Source organism: Egretta garzetta, unplaced genomic scaffold, assembly GCF_000687185.1.
Source record: "Egretta garzetta isolate BGI_Z169 unplaced genomic scaffold, ASM68718v1 scaffold598, whole genome shotgun sequence".
NCBI classification, from domain to species: Eukaryota; Metazoa; Chordata; class Aves; order Pelecaniformes; family Ardeidae; genus Egretta; species Egretta garzetta.
Window position 1 is genome coordinate 3456263 of NW_009260621.1, and position 23708 is coordinate 3479970.

The 23708-nt window shown below is 41.6% G+C and overlaps 1 protein-coding gene across 4 annotated transcripts in view; it reads right to left on the bottom strand.

Moving 5' to 3' along the window:
- ATF6 (activating transcription factor 6) overlaps nt 1-23708 on the bottom strand; it is an 81856-nt gene that overhangs the window by 19386 nt on the left and 38762 nt on the right. For all 4 annotated transcript variants that reach the window (XM_035900826.1, XM_009645326.2, XM_035900825.1 and 1 more), the window contains one exon: nt 452-536. In XM_035900826.1, coding sequence (XP_035756719.1) covers nt 452-536 — 85 coding nt within the window. The remainder of the gene's footprint in view (nt 1-451; nt 537-23708) is intronic.

Sequence of the window (23708 nt, forward strand, 5' to 3'; positions counted from 1 at the left end):
GGAAGCCGATGGAAGGCAGTCAGCATCCTAACAAACCAGCAGGGCCAAGGAATTTGCCCTGCTAAGTGGGTTTAGGAGGAACCCAAACGAGAGGATGAGGACAGCCTCCACACTCAATGGGATCTTTGTAGCCACCAAGTTAGAGAAGATAACACATAACCCTTAATCAGCTGCACATAAATCACTGGGACTGGATGGAGCCACCTCTGTCCTTAAAGGAGCTAGAATGAGCTACTGCAGAACTGCTGGCCAAGTCTCAAGGTGACCAGGCACTGGTGATTTGCCTGCACCCCAGCTTCAATGGGCACCCTGGCAACTAAGGCCCAGTAACGACCAGTCTGACTTCTTTTTCAACGTCAGACATGTGGTCTAAGGTTGGTTTCCATGTACAAGTCAGGCACATCTCTTTGAAATTATTCTCCTATCATTCTCTTTCATGTTTTGGACTTACCATTGATGTTTACAGCTGGCAACACTATAGACATCTTTGGTCTTCTGGTCTTGTTATGTGTAGTGGCTGGCAATAACAGGTGGTCCTAGAAAATAGGGCAAAAGACGTGTTAAATCTACCCTGAAAATACAGAGCTGGGAAAATTCCTTTCCATTCTGTCTTACAGGCATTCCACATAAAACTATTTACAACAGCTTAGCAAATTCAAATTGTTGAGGGAGTCTTCCAAAAGTCACAGCAATTGCTCATATGCTGTGTAACTGAGAAGAAATCCCTATCGCATGCAGCAGAATAAGAAAAAGCCTTGATCATGTGGAAAGAGATGGAAACTGCTATTAAGCCCTCATTCAACAGAGTACTTATGTATATGATTAAAGTAATTTAAGTTGACTCCAATGATGTTTAAACATGTGGTTAAGGGCTTTGTTGAACTGGAGCCTTTACTTGCAGTGCTGTCTGCTTTATATATAAACATCATCTTGCTCTATCTATGTCAAGCTCTGCACCACATGCCTCATCCAGTAGGACTGTATCGGTCAGGGTTGTGACGGGGCATGAAACATGAGCTCTGCTGACAAAACCTACCAGGGAAGTTTGATGGCAAAGCTGTGCTTCAGCAGCTTATCTCAACTGTGAGGTGGCTGGTTGCTCTTGTAAGACAGCAGTGAACTTACTAACTACCCTGGGTTTTAGCAGTGGAAGCTGCATCTGCAAGAGATGCTCTGGACATGGACCTGACCTGCGAGGAAAAAGGCAGCCTTTCTTCAGTATTTTTTGCTGTTGCTGTACTCAAATTGCTCAACTTGCAGCCTGGGAAAATACGGTTCTTCCCTTATCAACAGAAGTAACAGAACATAAAGCTCCAGTCCAGGTGTCTCCCATATTACTGTGCTATGCTGACATAGACGGACCAAAGAAAAACTACTAAAGGTGAGGGAAGCTTCCCATGCCTTTCAAAGCTTAGCTTCCCTGACAGAAGGTTGCTTCACCACACTATCTCACTGCACAGTAGGCATTGTGAGGGAAGTATATTTGCTCTTTCTTAGTAACTAGGAACAAAAGACCGTGTTTATATAATTGACAAGTTGAATTTAAATTTTTAACTCAGGCTCTAAGTGAAACAAAAACCCGCCAATCACTAAGTATCTTTTCCAGGTCCCAGAGAATTAATAGAAAGGTTTATTTTCCCAGCCCCTGTGTTTGCCCCTCTCCCAGTCCCAGCAATGCCAAATTAATTCCCAGTGTCTCTGAGAAGATCGAAAGCTGGTAGATGCCATCATGTCAAACATGTGGAGACCAACTCATTAAGAAGTTTTTGCAATTGTCCTAAAACCAGATCTTCTCTTTCCAAGAGCCAGCATCTATCTCACATGGTTAAAGAGTAGAAGCAAGTTTGATACTCTCATCTTATTTCATGCTTTTCCATTTGTAAAACTCCCACGGTATTTTACAAACCCGGCACTCAGAACCTTTACATGCAGCTTTTCGGCTCCCTGCTTAAGAGTAAGAACAGGCACAGAAAACTTCTCATGCTTTTGGCCAAGGTTATCTTTTTGGCAGACTGAATTAGACTTCCTTGGGGGACAGTTGTTAACATCTCAATGTCATGGTAACTGTATTTTCCCCATTTTAATATCTAAACACTACATTGCTCTGCCGAAGATTCAGGGAACTGAGTTACACACAAAGTTAGGTATTAAATATATCAAGATATTCTGTAGATACATTGCAGAAATATCACTCTTTTTTTTTCCCACCAAAAATCCCCCCCAAAACCAAATGACTGGCCATGAGAAGAAAACATTACTTCAATAAATGACTGTAATTAAAAACATCTTGGTACCAAAATTATAAAACCACTCTGGTATAATTCTCAGACTACATATGTAATTCCCATTTCATTTTTGAACCACAGAGATTAAGACAACACTCAGCAAGACAATGAACTTTACAGAAAAACTGTTCTTGAAATTCAGTGTTCCCAAGGGAGCAGGCCAAAGATAAGATGTCCATTAAAACTACATTTTGTAACAACGTCCTTGTCATGATTTGACAACTATTTTTAACATCGCTTAAAAAATGCTTATCCTGTTTTTTTTTTCTTTTTCAATGCTTTTGAGAGCCCACATCATTACCTAGAAAAACACAAGTACTGCATAGATGATCATCTGTGAATCGTTACAAGTAACAACTCTGTTTTGCTAACATATCTGAAGAGCAGTATGTTAATTGATGCTGATTTAGTTTTGCTTACAATGGCACCTTTATTTACTGTATGTATAAAATGTATTAAGAACTATCACAAAGACTTTACAATCAGAGTACCTCTATACAAATAAACAGCAGTGTCGTGACAGAAATGCCAAATTTCTGGATAGCAACAAAATAAGGAAAATTCCTCAGATACCTCCTGCGTCATTGCCTACTTGGCTGTACCACAGAAGGTTCAGGTTGGACATTCAGAAACAGTTTTTCACCCAGAGTGTGGTGCAATCTTGGAACAGGTCAGCAGACAGTTAGGGGATCTTGGAGGTTTCCAGGACCCAGCTATACAACGCCATGGGTGCCCTCATGTACTGTTGGCAACAGTTCCGCTTCAAGGAGAAGGATGGGCTAGGCACCACTAGAGGTTCTCTCTACCCATTTTGATGATCCTATGATTCTCTTTTTGCAGTCCACAGGACAGACACTGTCAGTACCAACTTCTCCTAAGAGCCCTACGGTAACTACAGAGGCAGTGCAAACACCTCAGACTTGGCCTTTACAAGCTCTGCATCTCCTCCATCATGGTTAAATCCAAAGACTTGGCTCAGACTGACTCTGCAGTTAACAAATTTCATTTCCATGACTACAATGCAAACGAACTACACATTAATACTGCTGGGCAGGTTCAGATTCCAAACTGATCTGCTGGAAAACAATACTTTATTCTAAACCTTACATTGAAAATGAGATGTAAAATTCACCTTTCTTAGTTCTGCCTCACCCAGAAGCCTTTTTTTTTAAATACCAGAAGTTAGATTTAGTTGCAAATAATTTTAGATTTCTGTGAATGATGTTTCAAGAACTGCAAAGAAGACATGAGCAGTTCACCACTATCCGCTCTCCTTCCTCATAATTCTGGCTTAAAACAAAAACACCAAGTCATTTTCTGGTAGATCAGTCGACAGAAGTGGGCGACTCTAGCAAGTATTTCGCTCTACACTAAGATAGCACTGGAGATGACAGGAGCTCCAGAGGAGCCTGCTGCTCTCCAGTGACTGTCATGAGAATGAGGTCTAGTTCAGACTGGTCAACCAACATCCAAACACCTGAAGCCGTAATAAATAAATCCCACCTGGACAGTCTTCTCTCCCTGAAGCAGAGAAACAAAAGGAGCATTGCTTGCTAGAAATTACAGTCACTCAAAATCAAAGGAATATGAGAAGGAAGGCAGATGTATAAAATGCCAACATTGTAATTCAATCTAACCTAATGAAGTGAATTCATTTTACACACATCACGGCAGGCCCAACACATTCTGCTCAGCCACAAAAAAAATCCTGTTAGAGACAGAAACTGATATGATAAAACCTTTTGATACCTATTATACATGTCCTGTTACTAGCAATCCCTTCAAACACAGCCCGACAAGATCAACTCACTGGATCTGAAACAAGTTGCATAGGAAACAATTTTCGATGAAGCTGCTCTGTTACCCAAGATATTACAATTAACTCCCCCTTAGTTTCCAGACTCTGAAACATCTCCTAGAACTACACAGCGAAGTTGTACGTTTGTGTATCAATTCACCTGCTACTCCTCTGCTTTACTGGAGCAGTTTGAACAGTGTGAGAAGGAAGACCCAGAGCCTTCTGCTCCCACAGCAGATAGTGAGACAATGAAGTCATTTCCATCCGCATTTGTATATCCAAACACGCTTTGGAGTTGCTGCACAACTCCTCAGTGTTTCAACACCAACTTTGGAGCAGAAAGACATATAAAAAGCCAGTCAGTTCTAAGTTCAAGCGGCTACCAGGAGCTAATGCGCAAGACGCACAGATTGTCTGGAAGTTGGATACTGCCCATCTCTACTACAAAGAGCCATTTTTCAAAATCTGGAATTAGGGAAATTTATCCACCTCCCTAATAATCTTTATCTTTTATATGCAGGAGTGTCCCTCTGACGATCAGTCCTAACTTGCAGAGTTTCCTAATTACCCTCATTCTACATTGAAGGCAAAGGTAGTAGCAGCTGTATTGCAGAGTATCATAAATATTTTGCCTACAGTTTCACTACCTACAACATTCTCGAGCCCAAAAGTCTCCAAATAGTCCACACCTTTTATTTGAAAGCAATACCTAATTATTTATATGTAACATAAGTGAGTGTACGGATTAGTGATTAGGAAGAAATTAGACATTTAGAAACAGTGTTTGAATGCATTTCTAAAATGTAAAATATTTTCTCCTGTCCTATCCTGTTCTGCAGCATGCTGAACTGCATCCCAGAGGGGTGTGTGATGCTATTACTCATCCCTAATTTTAAACACTAGAGAAAAAAAAATCTAAAATTAAAATGCTGTTTGTGATATTAACACATGGTATAAAACTGAAAATGAATAAAAGCAAATCTTGCAAGTCAGCATCTGGACCATGAGCATGAACGTCAACCAGAGGCAGAATAAATCACAACTATTACCCAACAACAGATGGCCTCAGCTTGGGCCAAGATTTGCACTTAGATGAGATGACAATTTAAATAGATGATGCAGACCTGAGACTGCTGGCAGAATGACTGGAAAAGTATCAGCTTGGAAAGACAAGATTTCAAACGAGACCCTAGCTTCAGTATTCTGATTTTGCTTTTGATCATCCCTACAGTTCAGTGATATTGAAGCCAGATGAGATGGACAGATAGATAAGTATAGATACTAAAAATCCAGCCACAAATGTATTACCTTAATTTACTAAGTTGGGATACAGAAACACTTTTTTTCCTGAGGATAAAGTCTGAAGCTGTTAATTGTTAAACTTCTGATTGATAATCACATTTATTAAGTCCTTGCCACCACAAAACATTCGCAAAACTATACTATTAAAATATAATTAACCGGAGTTGTAAACACTTAGAAATCAGGCACCCCTATAGAATGAATTTCCTCACTGAATCTTTTTACTCTTCTGGCTAATTCAGTGCCTGCTGATCTGCTCCTGGACTCAACAACACATGGAACTCCAATAAAGATTTTTAGGCTTCTTACATAAGATCAGTGTTGTCAGGGCTCTAACAGGAATTAAGCTTTGGAGCCTCATGTATCTCTAACCCCCACAGTCAACTGGCAATGGAATCCTGTTCCACTCTGCTAGAATATTCCAAAACTGGCTGCTCCTGCAGCTTCAGTCTGAGTCTCATGGCATGTGGTTTGGTTCTCAAAGTCCCCACTACCTTGATGCATGAGAACTTGCAGGCATCTTAGCTTTTGTTTAAAAAAGAAAGAGAAAATAATCGTTTCTAAGTCTTGTAGTTAAAGGACATAAAAAACCATCATCACTGCACACCATGAAGTTTCATTAAATAGAGAGAAAACATGCTAGTCAAGGGTCTCTTTTTTTTTTTTTTTTTTTAAACTATCCTCATTTCATAAGCTGCACTCATGGCTTTTAAATTATTAGAATTGGCAGTATTGCTTGCTTGGGCTTTTGCAATGCACGTACCATCAGCAACACTGCACCCAGCAACAGACACTTCCCTGGGGAGTAGAATGCCACCTCACCATAGGCAATCTTTGGAGCTTCTCCTCCATGTCTGTGTGTTTGGAGAAAAATGAAGGAATTAATCCTTGCAGCATGCCTGCGATGGAGGAAAATATTACTAGTGCTATGGGGAATGTTTAGAGATGTGCATGCATTTGAGAGACACAAAGGAACAGATTTCCAAACCCGCCAAGGCTCTGCGCTCTCAGCATGAGCTGTCGTTCCTCCTATCCCTGAGGTTACTTATCTGTCAAACCAATTCCCCTAGATTTTTCTTACCTTCTTAGCTGATGTGCTTCGGTACAGATAAGTATTTTTCAAAAGCCTTTTCTAATGTCTTGAGCACAAGCATTACCTGCTAGAAAATAATTAACGTAATGATTTAAATGTGCTTTGTTACAGTGTATTTAGCACATCTGCCTATGTAAACAATCTTTATCATGCTATTGAAGGGCAAGCCATGCCTCTGACCCTTCCCAGTGGTCTGGAGCACATACCCTGCGAAGTACAGATGTGATCCATGTGGGAGCCATGACTCCACTCCTGCAAGACAGGCCCTATCTCAATTCTCAAAGACTTTGTCAAGATGTCCAAATGAGCCCCGCTCTTCGTTAAGAGATCCATCTCTGAGGATAAGCTTTTAGAAAACAAGTGGCATTTGTTACTTTACAGGAATAAAAGCTCCAAGGAGACTGGATTAAAATACCAAAGGAAAACCTTAATGTGCTGTTCTCGTAATTTGCCTCGATGAGCAGATTTGATCTTTACCATTGCCTTAGAGACCAGCTATGTGCTAGAATATTGCGAGTAACAAAGACAGTTGCCAGAGCAGAGCGGGCAAATAGAGCCAGGCGCCTTGGCATGCCAAAGGGTACTCTGTCCAGGCAGCTTCAGAAGACTTCTTACAGTAAACAAACACTGCAGCTGGGCATTTTTTTCATCTCTGTTTATGACTAAGAGGTCTCCCAGGGAATTGTGCCTCAATCTCTTCCAGCCTGAATCTTCATGCTGTGATTCTAGGACCGCATTACAAACACAGGCTGATGAGCACTGGCAGCTTCCCAATGCTGCCGGAGGTACCATTTTTCTTTAATGGCGCTACCTTTGGTAGTGTTCAACACATCCTGACAGCTTAAAAGCTTATCTATTAACTATCTGGCCACACCTAGTGATCTCAAGATGAAGCAGATAGAAAGCAAGTGGGCTTTTGACCATAAAAAATCGTGTGTCAAAACCGTGTATTGTCTTTCAAACCTATTTTTGCTGAACATCTTCAGGGATTTCAGGTCAATGAGATGACACTGGACCTTCTTTAGAGGTGTGCTTTTAGCCATGCAAATAATGTGAAATAAAAATGTGCTTTCACAGGCCCAAAAAGCTGCATGCTGTATAGGTCCTCTGAGGAGCTGGACTTTTTAAAATCCTGGGCTGACAGAGGCAATGAACCAGTTTTTCCTTCATAAACCACAGATTTCACACTTTTTGAAAATTTCAAAATAATTGTTTCAGGCTGTCCGGCTGTTGCCAGACGTGATGGTTCTGTCCTGATCTCCCACACAGGCCACTGAACCTGCACTGAGCAGCATCACAGCCTTTGGCATGTGACTCCCATCTTGGAAACAGTACCTGTGAAGCTGCAACTTCATTCTCAGGACAGCTGGGGCTGAACTTCAGCAACTCTCTGGACAGAAAAGGATGCTGTTGTCCAGGGAAGAGAACTTACTGCATTGCACTTATGGCTTAGGGGCAGATTCTCAGAACTCCTGCAGTTCCTGACACTGCAAAGCACATAACGCAGATCATGGTGTAAATGAGAATCAGGTCGTGGCGTATCTGTTTCTGGTTTCCTCTGTCAGTTCGAAGAGGACATGTATGAAAGTTTACAAATTTGTAGAGGAAATGGCTGTATAATTTCACTATTGATTTGGTTGGGTGATGGCAACCATACGGTGTCCTGAGGATATACCACACTGGATACAACTCTGGTCCATCTGAAAATGCCAGAAGTTCCTGCAACATTGCTTTCGCTATCCATGGACGTTGAACAGGGCAGTAACAGTAGAGGGGATGGTGCCTCTGAAACTACCGTTATCCTACCATTTCAGTCTGACCTTTGTATCTAAAAAGCATGGGGATGGTTTTAAGAGCAGAAAAAAAGAGAAGAAACCAGTTAAAACCTCTACACAAGCCATGACTCATAGCCACAATACTTGCTCATTATACCATGAACTGTAAAGCTGCCTTGTTTTTAAAATTGATGTGTCTTTTTTTCTTCCTTTTTTTTTTTTTTTTTTTTTTTATTAGGTAGACCTTATAAATCCAAGTGGATTTACTCACCCCATCATGGATCCTTACAGGGAATCCATGACATGCAAAGATGTGTACGGGAGTGAGTGAAAGATGGGATAACGACTGCAAAGAATCCACAGAAAACCCTTAATAAAAATTCACAAGGTCTCAGCCTCTCTGCACCGGTTCTCGATAGCCCACCCTGGGGGGCCCCAGTAGCTTTACTACTTTGGGTTTAACAATAACCATTTCACTTAATTTCAAAGAGTACCAGTTCTGCATATATTAAACTTGAGGTTAGCTAGCATATATTAACAGTTTGATTTTGCAGCATGCTAAAGAAGAGAGTTTGTAATCGAGAATTCAAACCCCAATCCCTAATCATAGAATTTAATTATTTTTCTAAGTCTTAAGCCTATTTGGGGGGATGGGAGACAGAACTGTCCCATAATGGGAAAGCTCACAGAAGTGGTGGGAATAGAGCTTCTTTTTTCTGCTTTTATTTTTGTCACAAGTATTTCTACTCACACTGATGCTGTTCCAATCCCAGTGTTTCTGTGCACAGGTGGTTTTTACAGCCTATACTTTGCACACAGCAATGAAGTGATGAGATATGCTTTTTATTTAAGCGTTTTACCAGAAATAGCTCAATCCCACAGTCAATAAAATGTCCTGTAGTGTAAGATTACACCTTTCTGACATTCCCAGACAAATTTTTTATAAATAACACCTAACTGCACTCTGGAACACTTTCTGGTCACTGTCCCTGCAGAACAGGGAGTTGCTATCCAGTTTAGTTCCCACATGAGAGACTTTAGTGAAGAAGTCTTTAGTGCTTTTCATAGTCAACTGTGCTAACTGGAAAGCACCTCGCTGTGAGTCAGAGCGCCTTGTGAAAATCCCAGAGACCTCAGAGGAATGGAAAATTCACTCTGTCACAAGGCTTCTTTGGAGGATTTTCCTCCATTCTCTTCATCGGCAGCACTGCAGCACATCTACAAGCAGGGCTCAGCTTTGGATGCCAGCACTAAGCGTTTTCTCAGTGTAAAGAAGAATCAGTAGCAAAGGGCAAGAGCTGGATTAAGAACTAAAAAAGTTATGGAGACTACTAAAGACATGGCGACCTGCTGTGACCTGTGTCCTCTTTGCAGTTCACGAATGGAGAAAGCAAAGATAAGTAAAGCAAGAATTACTACTTCATTTTGTCCCTTATCCTTTTGGATTGATTTTATGTGAGGTTACCTTAAAGACCAAAGGGAACCTAAGAAAAAGAGGCCAAATTAAATTGACCTAATTTAGATTTTTAAACGGACTGCAAGTATCTCGGGCTTAGACGTTTATTCAGACCATCTCACCTGTACCTTGAGACTCCCGAAGGAACCAAGACGTAACAGCAGTCACCACATGATTTGATTTTAGTACAAAAAAATGTCTGTAGGTGTAAAAGCAGAGGACCCAGTTTCACAATGACTTTCCTGCTGCTGAAGCTGTTCTCCTCTCCCTGCCTCTCCTGTGCGGGGCATCCCTGCCACTGCCCAAGAGCTGATGCTGTCCTCCTCTGACTCCAAGGAAAGCCAACTTATTTTGCTAAGATGGAAACAAGCAGTGTGTACCAATATGACACTTTCCCCTATATGTCTTCCAGCCACCAACCATTTTCAATTACTGTTTTAGGGGTTTTCTAACAAAGATGTGATTTTTATGTGTTTAGTAGCTACTAATAGATTTCTTATCCATGAACTTTCCCAGTCCTCCCTTGAATACATGTAGACATGCATCTATAATGCATTTTGGCAAGAAGTTCCACAAGTCTACTTCTATTGTATGAATCACTTCCTCCCCTTGGTTTGAACCCATGTCCTCCAAGCTTAATTTGCTGCCCTTTGTTTCATTTGGTATCCTACTCAGTTCCCTCTAGGTAGAAGATCAAAGTTACAATCGAGAAAGCAAGAATAAAAATGCAAGAGAATCTCATTACTCCATCAAGACTTGAGAAGACCAACACAACAACTTTCTAACACACAACAGACTATAATGCAAAGTATTCCTCAGATGCACCAAAGGCAGCTGTAAAGTATATGCCATATAAAGGTGGAAAAATTTGATATAATATTCAGGTTTTCTATTTTCATGGTTTAAGATCCCTTTATTCAACTTCCAAGGCCAAAGAGGAGGAATTATGCGTTAAGGTAACACTGAAATATGCTGGTAATTAGGTATCTATTAAGTCAAACAGTAGAATCTACACAGTGGCCTGTGAGAAGGAATCCTGTCTCCCTTCAGGAATCAGAATATAAACACACTTCCCGAAGACAGGCACACTAACCTTCCGTCCTACTGAAACATCTCTCTTCATCCTGCTAACAAAGTGACACTGGCTGCAAAATGACTGGTTATTCTCGAGCTCCCCATTCCTCTGCAAACCCCTCATTCTGGAACTACCCAAGATAAGCCTGCCTCATTTCCATCTCAGCTTTTTGAATTTCACTTTTGACTTGCAACACATCCTAAGAAAGAGGCACTAAATACCATCAGCCTTCCCCTGAGAACAGGGAATACTCCAGGAAATCACAGTTAGCAGAAGCTTGGGTGTACATATGTTCGTTAGGCACACCATGGGGCACAGCAAAGCCAGTCTGACTGCAGTAGGGAGTGAGATGAAGGCCCCCCGTTTGGACTTTATTTCTATCATAAACATACTCTTCCTTGTAGGTTTGTCTTTTTCCCTTTGTATAGGAAAGAAAAAGAAAGGCCATGTGAACAAGGAGGGCACAGGACAGAGACTGGACAAAAATCCAGCCAATTAAACTTGTCTGCAGAACTGCTTTGCAAGGCCCAAAAGTAAAGAACAATGCATGCATTTGCTATGATGTAATTTTGGTTTGGCAGCAGATTAAAAAAAAATTCCTAAACACAAAGTAAGAGGATGTGAAGAACAGAATTCTATGTTTAAGTAAACAGTTTTGGTTAAAATTGTATAGGAAGATTTTTAAGGACTTGAAAACGTTTTGATAATTTGTGTGTGTTATTTGTGGAAATTAGTTGAATTTCAAGATAAACTGTAAAAGATACATAAGAACAGTTGGCTCAGTTCTGTGCTTCTGTGAAGACAAAAAAAAATAAAAAAATCCCAGCTTGTACTGGTGGAAATGTTCCTCCTATTATGTTTGGTAGGGATCAGATTTTCTTCTAAAGGCTCTCTGAATCAAACTACCATCATAAAATTTAAAAAAGTTTGCTCCAAATTACTTGAAAATTATGTTTCTCTGCCATTTTCTGTCCTTCCCATGGGCTATAAAAGCACAGAAATGCAGTTCATCTGTAACTCCCAGCTGAGTCTGTCAATTATCTTTGTAGATTTTACAAAGTTGTAAGACCCAAAAGGAATTAATTGTTTTATTACTACTACCCATAAAAAGAAATTCCCCTCCTTCTTTAATTCACTGCTGCAGAGCTCTGCTTTTGCATAGCATCTGCAGGCTATTAGTTTTGCAACTGCAATCTGTAATTGCAAAAACATGTAATTTAGGTAGGGCATGTGAATAAGGTCCAGGAAAACCAAAAAGGATATAATCCAGATTCTTTGCTTCTCAGCAAAAGGGAAAAAACGTTAACCCAAAGCTTCTATATTTGCTTGCAAGACCTCAGGTCTTCTACATAAGACAAATTCTGGCTTCCCAGAATTACTGCCCAACCAGAAACTCTGCCCCAAAAGAGCGCACACAACACAAACTGGAGTGGGGAATGTTGTTATCAACAAACACCTTTTTTCTGCTGTTCTGCCTTGGCAGCCCTGCCACATAAGCAGAGCACCAACCAACGAACAAAAATGATGTGGTTTCATGGGCACGCTCCTTGGATCCTGTATCACGGGATGGACTAGACTGTAAATCCTTATTTCTCTCTAGATCAGATTCCCCATGAAATGGAAGCTGGATGGGTAAAAAGAAATTTATGTCAGGCTTTCTCCAAATGCTGGATCAACATAACACTGCGTTTCAAAATCCATTTGCTAATGAGGCTGCACTCCGCTTTCTCTTCCAACTGAGTTCAAAGGACAGTGAAGTACTAGAATGCCCTGATCTCACTTTGTGGCGAGATCTCCATCCTTAGAGCTCTTCAGAGCCCACTTGACAATGCCATGGCCAACCTCACGCAGTGTCGGCAACAGCCTTCCTTCACACAGGAGCCTGGACCAGAGGGCTCTTCTAACCACTGCTTCTAAAATCCATAAGGTCCTTGTCTCAAATTTGGAAGGGTCTGTCAAGATTATGCTCCTACCTTACCCTTTTCCCATCTCACTAACTTGCAGGCCACTCATGAAAAGACCATATGAGGAAGATATTGATAGCAATCAGGGCTGCATACACATGAGAAATGTTTAAGGATAGCTACAGAAGTCCACAAAAGGCCACACAGTCTGTGACTGAGCCCTCTTCTGACAAAACAATTTCCTGCCAGAGCAGAAGAAAGCATCCTTTCTTACAGAGCAAAAATGCCCACGTGTGCACGTAGTCGGGAACACAAGAGAACTTTAAAATTCTAACCAGAAACAACTGTCAAGTAGAGTCCAGAATTTAACCTTTTTAAATCAGGGCAATTAATTGGATCACAGTGTGTTCAATCCTGCAACACATGGCACAAGATCCAGCTCTGGTTTGAAATTACTATCTTCTTGCCTTCTATAGCAATAGAAATAATTTATTTAAATCTCCCACTGAATCTCCACACTATGTAAGATGGTTGCAAGGCAAGAAGTTGATGACCTGCAGTTGTCCGTACAACCCATCATCTTCAATGGGTCAGCCAAAGAGCCAAACAGCCAGAATTTGAACACAGATGTAGGACTCAGTCTGAAGGGCAACCTTTAGAGAATGAATCCAAAAGATGTTCTCATGAAAAGAACAATTATATTTATTACTGGTGCACAGGTGAACATACATTTAAAGCTTTGGATAAAAGTATTGCCAGACTGCAAAACTCCATTTTACAGAAGCTAACTATTCTAAAAAGTATGCACCCAGTCTGTCATATTGTACAAAAGGACCAAACTGTTCATTAGCCCAAATACTGCGCGTGAGCAGATGTATCCTTGAGCTGAACACCTAGCATGGGATTTATCTTAAAACATTTTGGTGTCTGCAAAAAGAACATACATGTCCCTTGCAGCCAGGCTATCGGGCACTGGATTCAAATCTGTTTTGAGGGAATAAAATTACATTTGGCCAACAGCAACTTACATCTCACAGTCACTGTGACTTTTTCCCTTTCCTGATCTGTCTGTTGATCTGTGACTGTTGCTAACTTACTGGCAATATATTCACTGCACATGGAGGAGGAAACAAAAAATTGAAAGCAACGAGTGGCAAAACCCAGGAATAGCTTTCAAGGCTCGTGACAGGAGAGAATAAAGTAATAGTCTGAATTAAATTCTAGGCCAAATTAATTGTTAAATAGATGCAATTAAAGTTATCTAAAAATGATTCCAGTTCTGCAAATTAAACTTCTGGTCTGCTGAGTGTTCCAGTCAACAGTGAAATCCAAAGGCCAGTAGCAGAGGGTGCTCCTCTCTGTTCTCCCTGCTGGGACAGCAGCAGCTTGCTGCTGCTTGCCCTTGGCTGCCCAAGAGCAGAGCCTGATTCTAATCCGCAGCCAGAGAGATGCTGCTTCTGAGAGAGCAGCAGATGTACAGGAAATTAACAGCAACAAATCTTTCCTAATTGTGGAAGCTGAATCAGCTACACAGACACACATCAGAAGGACTGGGAAGTCTGTTAGAAATACTTGTTATCCCTCAACTTTCTGGAAAAAGCAACTGACCATGAGATAAGTCTCTGGGGAGCTCCTCCTGCCCCCCATCCTTTAGCTTCATACGCTCAAGGTGCCTGAATATACCTTTTGACCTCTCTGAGGGTAATTCCTCTTCACTGAGATGGAGGTATCGCCTCCCCAGCAGTAGAAATGATGCTTTAGGTCACAGGCAGAAAGGTGGTTTACAAATACAGGCAGTACTTTCAGTAAACTGCCCTTTTCCTGGTTTTAAAAATGTAGGTCTTATTGGCGTTGTCAGTATCTGCTGGGTAAAGCAGCTTTAAGGAGCATCTCTTTGAGGAACCTAAAGAAATGGGTGCTCTTCCTTCTCTACTCATCTATCATCTTCCCTCCCCTGATTTCACTACAGAAAATGGTTTCCCCCTCCTTGCACATTCTGCCAAAGTTGAATAAAAGTGTGCCTTCATAATTTCCCACAAAGCAAATGCCACTGTCAAACCCACAAAAATAAGGCAACATGAGAGATACAGAAAGAAATGCAACCAGGTAACAAGGGAAGAAAAGCTCTTCTCAGTCAGCAGCGAGACCGCATTTTTGCTTGAATCCCCTAGATTTACCCAGAGCTCAGCAATGACTTCAGCTCAGACTTGGGTGGGTCTCTGTACGTCTTGGCAGAAGGGACAGGCAAAGTTCCTAGGCCGCCGATGGCTGGACGGTGGTCTGGCACACTTGGGCCAGGGCTGGTGCTCCAAATCCAAGCTGCCTTATGTTTTTCCCCAAATGTCGGTTCAGAGACAACAAGGTTTTAATATCAAGATGCAGTGAGCTGAATCCAAAGTTGACAGCAGTGTTATAATCTATGCAATGTGTACTGCATTACAGATGCTTGTTGGAAAGATGTTTCTCATTCTGCAGATCCCAGGACATCTGTATGGCTAAGGATTCATCAACTATTCATAGTTTCTTCTAATTAAAGAGATATTCAATACAGTAATGTTAAAAAAGTTGTCACCTCTGTTACTAATAATCTCAGTTAAAAGAAGAGAGTATGAAGATGAAGTTTCCTTCCAGTTTTTGCCTGTTAGTTTGCTTAACTCATATTTAGCCCAGCCTGATGAGCCTTCTCCTCTTCACATTTGTAGCTAAGTTTCTCTTCTAAACCTCAGTTCCGAGTCCAGTTTTTTTGCCATGTGCCTGCCCTGTTTGAATTTCTAGTGTTGCTGAGGAAGGCATAAATCAGTTCTAGAAACAGACTTCATTTTTTAAGGGGGAAAAAAGTCTATAAACATTTAACAATTTTTCCCCACAAACAAGAAAAGAACCTGATGGAAAATGACCTTAAAAGGTATAAATAAGTTACATGATTAACGCACACTTGGTGGCAAAAAGGATATTGGATGCCTGATGGTGAGGATTCTTCCTTAATCACCCCCAACCTACCTTACAAAAGAGCACTTCAGAACGGCTGGGCATATCCTACAGGTGGCTGAGCAATCTGACCCCCACGGCTGCCAGCAACAGGAGGGTTCTTTCTCCCTTGCTCAGCCCTCACACTCCCTGCCAACCTCCGGCAATTGTCAGACTCTCCCGCGAGTCCCCTGAACTCTTCAGACTGTTTTTCTGCTGACACGATAAAATGGCTCAAGGACAGATCTGATAAGAGCATGCACAACCAAGGAAACATTGACAAGAAGAACTCTCCTTTCTGGTGGCGGTAAACTATACAATTGGCTCACTGGTCTTTACCCTCAAAAAATCCTGGAAGCTGCTCATGTAGCTAGGAAAGAGAAGAAATTACCAAACTTTGAACAGTCCGAGAGCACAGTTTTGGGTTTTGGGGGTTTTTTTTTGTTTTGGTTTTTTTTGGGTTTTTTTTACTACAGTGCTATGAGAACTCACACAAGCAATCCAAACTTACAGCACCGTGATGGGGGCTAAGCACTAGGTACTTCTCATGAGCAAAACAGTCCTTTCCTTAGAAAAAGCTTTCTCTTGCGACAACAACAGTTTACTTGGATCCTGGTCTGAAGCCTGACTTCAAAGGATAAACAGGGGTGTAAACTGGTGCAGGAACATCACGCTTCTCATCCATCTCGTGACAGTGCATGTGAGTAACTGCCTGTCTGCCACAGCAATTGAATTAGCAAGATCACAGGCACCAGATTAAAGAGAGTGAAAGGTCAGCTTTGGGAAGATAAAAATATAGAGATGCTTGCTTGCATGCTACTCAAAAGACACATCAGGCTATAGCTTTCAGGCTGGGCCTGTCTCTCTTCCTGGAGAGCAATATGTTTTCTTCTATCAGTACTTGCCAACTCTCAACCACATTTAAAACATAATGGCTTGAGCAAATAGAAGCCTTTCATCTCCCCACTTAGGGTGAGATTAATTTTTTCCAGCTTTAGCTGCCTGACAGCGTTGTCTAAGCTCCCTTTACAATCTACAGGAGGGAGGCACCTCCAGAAGGAAATTCAGTCCATACAACAGTAGGTGTTTGGGATAGGTGGGAAAAATTGAGAGGGGTTTTTCTGCCTCCATTAAGCGAAGAAGGAGCCTTGTGTGGTGCTTGAGAATTTGTGGTGCCTGGTAGCCTGTAAAGCAGCAACAGCAGTCTGTGAAATTATTTAAGAAAAAAAACTCCACAGATGCAAAGAAGTTAAGGAAGAAAAATAGAGATATTAGAGGAACAGTGCAAATCAAGCAAACCAAAGCCAAATCTGGGGAGTGTGGCCAGGCCATTGAGTAAAGTTTTGTCACTTTCTATTCAGCATTGGTGAGACCATAGCTGGAATACCATGTAAAGTTTTTGGTCCCCTTCTCTTCTAATAGGCAAAGATGGATATGGGGAACCTGGAGAGGGGCCAGCAGAGGCTATCAAGATGGTCAGGGCCTGGGACACATGGTCTGCAAAGAGACATGAAGGGAGCTGGGCTGGTTCAGTCTGCTGAAGAGGAGATGAGGGGGCCAATCTAGGAACAACCTGCAACTCCTGAAGGGAGTTACAGAGACAACGGAGCCAAACTCCGTAGTGCTGCATGACACGTCAAGATGCGACAGCCGCGTGTGGTGGTTTGGGACATTCAGATTCTTCCCTTGTCAGACTGTGCAGTCCTGTGATGGGTCACCACAGAGGTGGGAGGTCTCCCTATCCTTGGTGGGTCCCAAGACTCGGCTAGACCAAGCCACAGTTGATCTGATCTAGTGCTGACAATAGTCCCACTTTGGACTACAGACCTGCAGAGGTCCCTCCAGCAAACACTTCTATGATTTTGTGAACGTTCACAATTTGAGAGCAATTGTTAGCAAGTGAAAACCAAAATGGCAATACTGCACAAGACTGTTGGTGGATTTTTACAAAATCCTTTTCATTAAGGATTATTTAGAAACTCTGGTTTACAAGGAGATGGTGCCTCTGACACCAAACAGAAATGAATGGGTGCAGTTCTCTACCTTTATCTGTGCACATCTCACTTGATGTGTGCCACTAACTTAAACATCTAGAACTACAATAAATGCTTTTGCCTTCAAGTATTCTAATTATGTACATTTTGCTTGCGAAACAAGAAGTCTCAAGCTAATTTCAACATTTTCTGCCAATATCCTGCCAAGTATGATGCAACCGTATCAGAAAACCACAGATGCTGTGTTTTCATACATGTGGGTTTTAAAAATGAAATGCCCCACTGACAACATTTCACCAAGCCACTGGAGTTTCCAACTTTTCTATTTCAAAATATAGGGGACTTTCAGGTCAAAGAAAGGCTCTACTGGAACTCTAATCATAGAATAAAGATGCGAAGAATGACACACGAAGGTTTTTAGACAAGTACATCGGCATACTCTCAGACACTGAGGCTACAAATACTATGGCAAAATAACTGATCTCACTATGCGGATAGCATCAATTGCATGGGCACTTTTTTTATCACCTGAACTCTGCTCCCATATGAACCCTCCCCTCTGTTTCTTACTACTGCAGTGGTTTTAGTTCTACACATAAAGATTGAACATCTTGGACTCACCACAATTTCTGCAAAATATCAGAGAGGAACTGAGCACTCTGAAGGCACTAACTCCTAATCCTCTCCTCCAACACAGCTGGAGGGCCACTCAGCTTGTCATTAACCAATTTAATATGTGTAGTCTCTAGTCTCTCTATTACTCCGGCTGATCAATGAAAATACCTAATCAGGCCCTCAACACAAGGGTATACAGAAGAGCAAGAGCCTGAGGCTACTTTATCCTGGTGGATGTGCTCCCTTTGATTTCCACTCCCTCCTGCCCTCTGAACCTCTCCTGGCTCTGCAGAGCTACCCTTGACCTGCACAAAGGCAACATGAACTCCAAGCAGTCCCTGAGCTGCAGATCATTTCCCTCTCTCCCTCTGATCACATAGAAATGTGTTTATAAGCATACCAAAAGTGCACACAGCCCTGTAACAACTGCACATGCCGTCACTGGGAGGGAAACGCAGAGAAGGAGCACAGCAACGCATCGTTTGATGGGTCAGATTCAATACTGTAATTTCATACAAGCCAAAGCAGCTGCATCAAGGCTTTGTCAGGATGTTTTGAAACAGAAAAAGCACTGTAAGCAGATAAAAGTGATTTGTAACAGAATCAGACAAAAGGTGCCATAGCCGAGGTACAGGGTTCTGGGTTTATTTTCCTTCTTTTAATCCAGACCAGTCTTGTTCTTAGGCCTCTATTTCCTATGAGAATTAAGTTACTGGAAGTGACTTCTATAAGCAAACAGGTAAATTCTTAAATCAACTATTGAGATTTGGAGACACTATGCAAGTCATAAGGTCTGTCAGTTTTGATCCATGTGAAGAGGTCCTAAGCTGCAGGAGGATAATGGACGGTGATGGTTATAACTGCCATGGGAGCAGAGGAGGGATACGAGTGCTGCAGGGAATTAAATGCCAATTATTTGAGAACGTACGGGACATCAGCCTGTTCTCTCTCACAAGGTCTGCAGACATACTCTCCTGTTTACAGACACACGTGTGCAAGATAATGAGATTGAAGTACACACACAATTTTTACATGCATTTGTTACGTCCTTTTGACAAGTCACATGCTGTGGGTAAAATCCTCATCCCGGATTGCCATACCAAAGAGACACTAACCGACTCTACACTGAAATGGAAATACCCTGTCACGACATTGCAGCAGTTTACCCAGCTGGCTTAACACTCCTTTTTAAGCATTTGTAGTAGCACCTCTGGGTTTAGCCTGAACTTAAAGAGTTCCTTTCTGCTTGTGTAAATGTAGTTCTTTACACTTTCTCCTATTCTTCTCCTAGAGCCACACTTAACTGCTTTTATCAAAATTTTGCACCAAGAAAACTGCTGCATCTGTCCTTTTTCTTCAAATGACAGCATGTTTATGTCCCGTTTCATTTTGTACACATTTCTCTATGTTGGCGCTTTGGAACTGAACTTGGGAAGTTAGGAAAGTTCTTGCCTAGATTGTATGCGGCACCTTGGTTGCCTGCTGGAGAGTTAGAGCTTACAGCTGGTAAGCAAATAGCAAACAGATGGTTTAGCAAAAGCAAAGAGAAACCCAGTGTATTTCCCCTTCACGTCAAGGAGATACCCTTCCAGAGATGCTGGCCCCAGACTACCTGAGACAGCAAAATGATTCCTTTTCAACCTCATTTTCCAGTAGTTGCCTGCCCAGTGGCTACCTACCGAGTTCCTGATCCTGGAGAAAAACTCCAGGCCCGAGCACTCAGGACTGTTCTTAGAAAGGAGGAGAGCTCTGCATGGGTTTCCTGGAAAGGAGATTAAACAAGGGCCTCCCAGATGCTAAGAAGTGACTCAACCCAGGAACCTCCACGCTGGCCAAGGTTTCAGGGAAGGATACATCCATGAGGAACAGCTTGGGAATGTCCACTTCTAGAGTGTCAGAGGAGAGTACCGCTTAATACATAGGAGCCTGTCTGGACTTAGATCAAGAGAAGGCGGCCTGCATACCTTCCTCGCACAGAGCGAGCCCCTGGTCTGAGCACAGCTGAGACTGTTTTTCTCATATTGGATATCACCTCTCTCTGAGACAGCTATTTCAAACCTTATTTTGGATAGTCACGAAACCAAGGAACAGTAATAATCACTTACGCAATGCAATGCTTAGTGGAGCTTTGCTAACCAAACTCCAAGCAGTGGCCCATGGCATTTAACGGATAGGCCATTTCTAACCTAGGACTCTCGTGGTGCACATGCTGTTCGAGTTGTTCACATGCCCCTCCCACACAGCTTTGCTTTCCCTCGATAAGAAGTATTTTCTAGTGCCAGAATTATTCACAGGCACATTTTAACGTTCGCCATCAGAACACAAAGAGGATTTCCTGAACAGTGGTTTCCAGCTTGAAAGATCTCTCAGCTTAGCCCAAGATACTCCAAATTCTGAATCACTGACCCAAAGCCGGACAGTTTCCATCAACTGTGCTGACAAAATTGGAGTTTATCCAACTACATCGTGAGGAGCAAGCCATACCAGGCATGAAGCAAAATGATCTCATTCTCAGACCCATCTCTCCACTTTAACTATCAGAAACAAAAGTCCACCCTACTGGGAGCTGGTATGAAAGTATATTCTAGAAGAATTAAGTGGTGAGAAGCTGCTATGGACACGGGTGGAACACACCTATATAGGACTCTCTAAAAGAGTGTTTAGCCACAGAGCATGTACTTCTGCAACAGACCCATCCCGATACTGTAATAAAATGCAGTGAAGAAAAAAAGACTGCGTTCTGGGGAAAAAACCCTATGCTTTCTAGGATTCACAGACAGGCGATTTAGGTGCCAAAGAGTCTCCTACTATGTCTTAGCCCTTTACGAGAAGCAAGCGAATTTCTGCAGCTACTACTCTGTCTTTCCATTAGCCATCCTGGTAGATAGGCCACAAGCAACCGTGAGTCTCAGAAGTAGAAAACAAGCTTTATGTTCCACTCTCAAACAGTTTTAAAGCCAGTTACAAGTTTCAAAGCCAGTTTAAAGATAAAAATGTACAGTTAATTTCATCACACTTCTTGTCCTAGGAGTATAAGTGATTTAAAAATAAAACCTGGAAGCCACAAGTGTTCTGTTTGGTCCAGTGGGAAGTGATGATAATCTCTACATGGTCATAATAGCACCTGGGCTCTTACTTCATAAAATAAGCTTTGTGTGCTGTCCAGCTAAAAATCTGGCAAAAGGATTAATTCAAACTGGAAGCAAATAACTTCATCTGACCAGAATTAACTCTAAAAGTGCGCCTAAGTATTTAAATAATGCTCTCAAACGTAGTACTATAATGATTAACATTTGCTAAAAGGTAGGATTTCTATTGTGGGCACAGACACTACTTAATGAAATCAAGAACATCTCAATTCTGCACATTTCACTTTTATAAAGACTCTGTCTAGGGCTGTCAGATATAAAAACTGCAAATCAATAGAAAAAAACCCCAGTAGTCTGAAACTGTGAAAGTGTGAAGACCAACTAAGAAAATAGACACAGGTATTTCAAAGTGCACTCTGCATATACTATCATTCAAGGCAAGTGAAGTATTATGAAGGTCATTTTTTCATGCAGACACTCATTCCTACCAAACACAAGTCAATGCCTTACTGGCTACTGCAGCTCTAGGGTTGAAGGTATCATTTATGTCTTTATACAGTTAGTGCTCAGTCAGCATCGATTCCATAATTAAAATACTGCTACAGATGATAAACAACAGCTCATCACTCCTTCCTGGGAACCATTCAGAATAATCTGAGCCAAATTTTCTTCAATGAATACCATGCTATCACTACAGAAAAAAGCATTATTATCTGGCATTATTAAAGCATTATTAATGCATTATTAAACTTGGGTTATTTCCTGAAAGAAAGGAGCTGCTTCAGAGCTGCATTTCCACTTCCTACTCTAATTGAATGCACGTTACTTGTCTGTGCATAGACTTGTGTTCCTGTTCGCTTTGTTGTCAGCAATTGTCTGTTCTCTATTCTTAATAAGTGAGATGCTGCTGTCACTTCCTTTACTGAGACAATTCCCACTTTATAATCATATCTTCCTCCCACACTTCCCAATTATTCTTTTCTAGTTTATGTCCACAACGATTTCATAAGCAGTGGGTCTTTTACAGAAGCTTTTGAAAACCAACAATCTTCCTCTATTGCTTGCCCACAACCTCTTTGTGTGTCAAGCACGCAGCACATTTTAAATACATGTATACTATTACTGGTCACGTCTGTCTGCAACCAGTTTGGGGTTTGGAGACATTTTTTGCAGTATGTTTTATTTTCACTATAATTATCTACAGTGTATGTTGTCCTTCCAAATACTGGTTTAAAAATAACAAAGTATTAGTTAGGCCTGGGACATACAAGGCTGAAAGAAGTTCAGTGATGGCATTAATATGATTCATGAAGTTCCAGCAACCATACAGAATACAAACGAATCAAGATTATACACAAAAAACTCAAGAGTATCTTTTGCTCCATGCCAGACATATTCAAGTGACTTTTCTGTCTCTGCTTATACATCTGTCCTCAACACCACATTCATTCTCAATTTTACATGGAGGCCAGTGGGGTTCAAAGGGACCCAGGGAGATAAAAATCAGAGTGACTAAGACTTTGCTTCCAAAATGTCTTGGAGAGCTAGGAACAGAGCAGACTTTTCCAAATGAAACAAACCTCCACTTGATGCAACAGGCATTACCTCCCTTCTCAGAAACGCATTTTGCATTCTTGTTCCGGTCCCTCCTAACCACTGTTTGCATCTGGCTGAGCCAAACAGCTGCTGCATGGAAGAGGCTACGCTGCAGCTGGTACTTGCTGGCTGCTCCTCTTTGGTTTCCACTCACTACACATCCAAGGTGTCTCATGGCCTGGCTCTTTCTCTTCCTTCTTCATTCAGCCTGCTTGCTCTCTAGAACGTAGCCTTTTGCCGCTTCACTCCTGAAAGTATGTTCTCACACAGACACACAACCTCTAGGTGTTGCAGGGTAACAATAGTGAAAAATAATGAAGTGATTGGAGGTTTTGCTGGAAAATACTGTAAGGCCTTGATAGAAATGCTTTTTAAAGAATTGCTGGCCTTTAGTTGCAAACCTACAAAAACTTCTTTTGAGCTTCCTGTTACTTAAACTTGTGTTGTTCTCATACGCGTATACTTTGGTAATCCCAGGATTGAGGTAAGGCCATTTGTGCTCTACAGACCAACATATATTTTTAGAGACTTAATTTTAGATTATTACATTTCTCTCTGGAGGCTTTTAGACTAAGTGCTAAGGTGCTACCAAAAGCAACATCTTCCCCAGCTGAATATCCAGGAAACCACAGAGAACCCTTCTCCCCACCACCTCCCAGTCCCTTTGATAGTCAGCTCTCCCTGCTCCTCACCTAGCAGAAATATTCCACACCAGGAAGGATGACAGTTTGAGAAAGACCAAAAAGAAAGCTTGCTTCA